Source organism: Triticum dicoccoides, chromosome 1A (genome assembly GCF_002162155.2).
Source record: "Triticum dicoccoides isolate Atlit2015 ecotype Zavitan chromosome 1A, WEW_v2.0, whole genome shotgun sequence".
Classification (NCBI taxonomy): domain Eukaryota; kingdom Viridiplantae; phylum Streptophyta; class Magnoliopsida; order Poales; family Poaceae; genus Triticum; species Triticum dicoccoides.
The window spans coordinates 337,664,064-337,670,485 of NC_041380.1; the positions used below are offsets into that span (position 1 = coordinate 337,664,064).

Below are 6,422 nucleotides of genomic sequence, written 5' to 3' on the forward strand. Positions count from 1 at the left end.
CGGACAGAGTTTTCACTGCACTCGTATTTTTAATCTTATTATCACCACTCGTCCGTTGACTCTCATGACATGACATAGCATAATGGGAGGACCTCATGTAACAATATAACTCGGCATGAATCTGCTCAAAATTGTATGAATCATCATATGTTGACTCTCACGACATAGCATAATGGGAGGACACCTCATGTGCCCAACACCACATTCAACTATATAAATCAGTTCAAATAGGCACAAATGATCGACATTCGGTAAAAAGAACAATGGTTACAGCAAGTTGTGACCCGAGGAAAATCCACATGGTTTGGACTCTGGAGAGTCCACACCGTCTCAATGGCAAGTTGATCAAAAAGATGTGCTCGTATCACTTGCTATTTGCTGACGCCGGCTTCAACCATGGGTAGACGTCCGGTGATGAGGGCAGCCTTGCTGTCAAAACTTCAACTCCGGTTTCCGTCACCTAAGGGCATAGGAGAACAGAGAGAATGAGTTTGTGTATACCATCAAACAGCAGTGAGAATAGAGTTTTCTTCTTAGAGAAACTGGAGGCAGGCCGAAAAAGTGAAAACCCTGTTTGGTCTAAATGTCCAATTTTGACAAGATTAACCTACGGCGCATATTTTGAGGCGGCAAAAACTTTGGAAAGGATACCCACGTGGCCACAATGCCACATCCACACACTACATGAGCAAATTGGATCAATTCATCTAAACAAAACAACATACTCACCAAAAGGGTGTGCTCAAATTGAGCACTCCGTTTACCATCTGCAGTCACTGCAGTCCACTCGTCAGGCCATAGACGGTCACGCCAAAGTCCTGCAAAATATGAAAGCTTTCATTATAAAACAATGCAGCAGACCTAGGCAAAAGTAGCATCGAGACGTTCAACTGCACATTGTTTTTGCCACTGTCACAACTTGCCTGTGTTAATCATTGGCTCAATTGTAAATGTCTGACCAGCTTTCATGATACCAACAGCCTTGTTTCCTACATTATGAAGCAACCATATCTCATATTCAATGGTATTTTGTAGCATTTGGATATAAATATACTAAGGTAAAGCTTATACATCTTTAATAGAAGGAATGCAAATAAGAAATACAAGCTGCAAGAACCATACTTGAATAATGAGGGATGTTCGGGGCACAGTGGAACAATTCTCCTATGCCATGACCACAATAAGATTTCACCTGGAATAACAAGATACGGGAGTAAAGGTGCAATTATATAACGCAAAGATAACAAAAGAGCTAAGCTATTTCAGGATCAAGTCGGTGCCAATGCAATACTGACCACAGATAAACCTGACATCGATGCATGTCTACTTATGACTTCTCCAACTTCCCGAAACCTAACTCCAGGTTTAACTGTGCATCAAAATGGTAAATTTAAATGGCATGTCTCGTTTGCAGAGATGCTGTTTTCCAAAATCTTGCAGGAGTTTCAAACAGAAGAAAATTACATATCTTCCGGTAAGATATAATAACCGGAAGAGAAAATGACAAGAAACAAAGAAAGGTGAATTTACTAAATTACAAGAATTAAACCGAAGCATCACCTATTGTGATAGCTTTCTCCAAGCACTCATAGGTACAACGGACAAGCTGTTTCGAAGCTTCATCAACATTTCCAACAAAATATGTATCATTCAAATCACCTGCAGTTAATAGTTGCATCTTACAGGTTATATGTCCAGTCGAACACCAAATAACAATTTTAAGTGGTTAAATACAGCATCAGGCGCCTGAGACTTTACCATGAACACCTTTATAGTATACAGTAACGTCAATGTTTACAATGTCACCATCTTCAAGTTTTCTGTTAGAAACATTTAGATAGAAACCAATGGTTAACCTTACAGATGTAAATCAAAATTAGACAAAGCAACATCAGGTTCAAGCAAGAATGAGACGAATGATTAGCTCTATGTGTAAATATCAAGGGACCTGGCATCTGGAATTCCATGGCAAATGACTTCATTAACTGACCTGAATACAAATGACAACAATGAGAAACATCACTTGATGCTAAATACTCCCTCCGTTCCTAAATGCAAGTCTTTTTAGAGATTTCAATAAGTGACTACATACGGAACAAAATGAGTGAATCTATACTCTAAAATATGTCTATATACATCCGTATGTAGTCCATAGTGGAATCTTTAAAAAGACTTATATTTAGGAACGGAGGGAGTAATAAGCAACAAATAATACAATAACCTACGTGCAGCATGACTTCGGGAAGAAATGGTAATTCAACGGGGACGGGTATCCACCTGTAGATCAAGAATGGAAATTACGAAACAGATCGAGATGCATAATAAATATCTTGGGAATACATTTAATTCTCTGATGTACAACAAATGTTAGACATAGAAAACAAGTACAAGATTCTCTGAAACATTTCATGAGACATGATAGTGATTTAAAAGGTATTCAGCTGGTGATCAATTTGCTGCATTTCAAAATTTTCAAGAAGGTTAATCAGACCTCTGGCAATTGTCTCCTCATGAATCACTCTATCAATTTCATCTGTTGTAATTCCTGGCTTGATTATACGAGCGCCTGCATCTAAAACTTCTCTTGCAATCTAACAGTAACAGTTGGGAACAAAGTGGAATAGTCAGTACAATGCCACCATAACATTTCATTATTTAAGTACAAAACTGGATGTGCTGGGAACTTACTCGGCATGTTTCCCTCATCCTTTCAATTTGCTCAGGGGTCTTGATCTACAGAAATAGCAGAAACAGATCCAGCAAAATAACATCAGATATCTATTTTTGGAACATATATGATACTTGCGTATCAGTGGAAAGCTCTACCTCTACTCTTTTCTGCAAATCACTGTCCGGCTCGATCTTGGGGATTCCCTAAAAAAGTTTATCAAACGTCAGGGGATATGTACTAGAGCAGATTACATGATAACAAAATACTGCCAACTTAATGATCCTCTCTTTTGGTACAGAGATCTATATCAGTCCAAATGGTAATGCTAAAAAGACACACAGAGGATGAAATGAAATAAACTTAGGGACTGTTGATACTTACATCAAGCGCCCAATCAGGTTTCTCGATTCCGTCTGGCACCAAACGCATCTTTGATATAGGAAATGGTCTCAATGGACTAAAACCACAATAAATACAAAGTAAAAAAATAGTGCTATGCTAGAGAATTAGCTCCAAATACAATAAAATCCAATTATATGAGAGAACTGCTTCTTTTGGTTTACCCAGACTAATATTGTCAAGGGAGTTGCTAATATATAGACATAACAGAAACTAAAAATAAAGTACCCATATGCCAGGCATGATCTCAATAAACTGTAATACATGATCAGTTAATATAAACTATAAAGTAAGAAATGCATTTTTAAGTAGTTTGCCCTAGAGGTACAATACAAAACCAAAATGCACTAGCAAGATACTTTATCTTGTTGGTTATAAGAAACAGAAGCATCGGCATAAACACAACAACGTAGATATAAATATGTGGTAAAAAAAATACCCTGTCCAATCAAAACGAGGAAGCTCCAGTGTCCGGGTCCGCCCTTTTTTCAAACAATATTTCCAGCCTTCTTGAGACAGCTGGGATGTCAGTGCATCTACCTTTGTGTGAACAGACTTGTGAGAGGCCCATGCTGCCTTGAAACAATCCTGCGAACTGTGGATGGTTTGCGCATTAGCATAAAATGTTTCCACTCAGAGGCAGAATTCTACCCTGTACTGGTATGTATGCTAACGCCTTCAAGAGATGCTTAAATATCAAAGGATCCATTTTCTTCAGCAGGTAACTCGATTGTCCTCACTACTGAAGGTCATCGAAAGACGTATTGGACAGAATGGTAGACTGGACCAAGGCCATACTTATTGGTGATGAAATTGGTAATACAGCATAGAATAAACATCTAGAAGGCTTTACTAAGATTAACTGGCAATCTAACAGGAGCAATTCTTACAAGTCCATTCAGAACTCTACTTAGAAGTATCGGTATCAAGGGCTACAGGACAAACTATAATTCATATCAGCTGACTATCAAGGACAATCTAGCTGTGAAATGAGCAGCACCTATAGAACAGCTGAAAATCTTCACCGCCGCTATCGCAGTACAAAACTGTGGGAAGAAATAGGAGGTTGCAACTCACCAGAAAGCAGCAGCTTCACGGGGGAGCTTCAGTTGAGCGCACTTGGGGCATCTGAAAATATCAAACTGTTAGCAAAAACTTGAACATAATAGCTCGTCAGGTTCCTTCGTGCGCACTCCACACCATGAATCAAATGGGCAGGGGATGGAATAAATGCCCCTCATAACAAACTAAAGCAAGGATCCCACAACTAAAGATCCAACGACATAGCTTCCCTATTTATAGCGCCCTGCAAAGTTGCCCAGGACAATGACTACTTGCGCTAGATTGAGGATCCTAGAGCATTTAATCTGTCGGGTGCTGAGAACTCGTATAATTGGTAGCAGCCGGAACCGAGACGGCGCCGTCTTTCAGCTATTTTGCGACTAACTGGTGGCGGCGGGAGGAAGATGGGCAAAAAAACGTACTGGAGAGACGCGGGCTTGCCGCAGCGAGCGCAGTCGAGCGGCGACGACTCCGACGCCCCCTTCTCCATCTCTCAGCTGCCTGCGCCGCACGGGTGGTAAGATGGCCAATAAGAGGGGTGAAATGAAAGCGAAGGGCGCGAAAAGATCAACTCACCTGCAGCGGGGCGGGGTGCGGCGCGGCGGGGCTAGGGTTCAGGCGGCGCCGGCTGTTGACGGGAAGGAGAGTCAGAGGATGGAGCAGAGGGGAGGAGGGTTTTATTGCGGACAGACAAGTGAGGTGAACTTGAGCCGGGCCGGGGCGGCGTCGGGTAATTACTAGTAGAGGCCTTAAATCCTTAAATTTCTAAAAATAACTGATTTTTTATAGTTTTCGTCGGAAAAAAACCGTAAATTAGAACCTTTAACTTTTAAATCCTCAAATTTTTGTAAAAGTCCAACCCTCAAACCCTCTCCCAATCCTTAAAAGTAAGGGTTGGGGAGCAAAACCTACCTCAATCCTTATTTAGCGGTTATACTCGCGCGAGAGGGAAAAATCCTCCCAACTCCCGCGTCAACGCCCGCGACCGCCGCTGCTAGTCGCCCCCCGTCGCCGGCGGCCGCCCCGTCGACCTCCCGCGCGCAACGACAACGTCGTTCATGGGGAATATTCCGTTATAAGGGTTGGGTTTGAGGGCTCTAATCTTTGCCCCTGTTTTTCAACCCGTAAAAATGCATAAAAAGATCATTTTTGGACCCTTAAAACGCTAGTGAGGGTTTGAGGGTTTAAGGGTTCTACTAGTAATGCTCTAAGAAAAGTCTATCTTAAACTTTAACTTTTATTACCTCTTCTAAATATAATTTTTTTTGAGATTTCACTAGGACTACATACTGATGTATTCCCTCTGTTCTTAAATATAAGTCTTCTTAAAAATTCCAATATGAACTATATACAGATGTACATAGACATATTTTAGAGTGTAGATTCACTCATTTTGCGTTGTATGTAGTCCCTACTGGAATCTCTAGAAAAATGTATATTTAAAAACGGAGGGAGTATATAAATTTTAGAGTACGGATTCACTCATTTTACTTGGTATGTAGTCCATATTGGAAACTCTAATAGGGCTTATATTTAGGAATTACTTTTTTTATTCCCATGATTCTTAAGAAATGGAGAAGTAAAAAGAAAGTAGAACTAAACTCTTGAATTATATTTTTTTCCAATAAAGGATGGACTTTATTGACGTGAAATATTTGAAAACTATAAGTAAAGAAGTTTGATATAGCACATTATAACATTAAAAAGAGTGGAATACACAAAAAGGCCTGAGTGGATGAAATGTTCCTGTAAAATAGAGTACAAATAAATCCTAAAAAAATCCTAAGAATTTCTATGGGCAATACGCGCCGGCTGTCACCGCTTTGCGAGCTATTGATTCAATGCGAGATGACCGTCAAATCTAGCTGTCAGCTTTTGCAATAGGGATGATGTTGCGCTCGGATGTTTGCAACTGAATTCATGTCGTAGAACTTTTGCAGCAGAGGTAGGAGTGAACTCCCATTGAATGGTGGTGATGGAGGAGCAGTGCTGCCCGTCCTGCCATCATCCTCTCCGGAGAGGGGTGCGCACCACGCGCGGTCGACGCTCGTGGTGGAGGCGAGGCAACGGCAGCCACCGCGCGTGACCCCGGCTGCAACCTCGCTGACAACAATACCTCCATTGCAAAAGTTATAGAACATGAACTCGGTTGCAAATGTCCGAGCGTAACATCATCCTTGTTGCAAAACTGGCAGACGAACCTGAAGGCCATCTCATGTTGGATCCGGTGGCTTGCGTAAAAGATCCATCACTCGACATATGTTTGTTGGCATTGGCCCAACACGTGGGT

At 41.1% G+C, this 6,422-nt stretch overlaps 1 protein-coding gene across 1 annotated transcript; it reads right to left on the reverse strand.

The window, feature by feature from the left end:
* Positions 1-85: 85 nt before the first annotated feature.
* Positions 86-4,851, reverse strand: LOC119271729 (methionine aminopeptidase 1A-like). Its single transcript, XM_037553444.1, has 17 exons — positions 4,709-4,851; positions 4,555-4,633; positions 4,148-4,198; positions 3,510-3,665; positions 3,053-3,128; positions 2,827-2,874; positions 2,689-2,733; positions 2,492-2,591; positions 2,226-2,277; positions 1,949-1,990; positions 1,759-1,820; positions 1,561-1,659; positions 1,296-1,369; positions 1,123-1,192; positions 924-989; positions 730-818; positions 86-460 (listed from the first exon to the last, which is right to left on the reverse strand). The coding sequence occupies exons 2-17, from the start codon at positions 4,620-4,622 to the stop codon at positions 365-367; spliced, it is 1,194 nt and encodes a 397-aa protein (XP_037409341.1). The 5' UTR covers positions 4,623-4,633; positions 4,709-4,851; the 3' UTR covers positions 86-364.
* Positions 4,852-6,422: the final 1,571 nt, after the last annotated feature.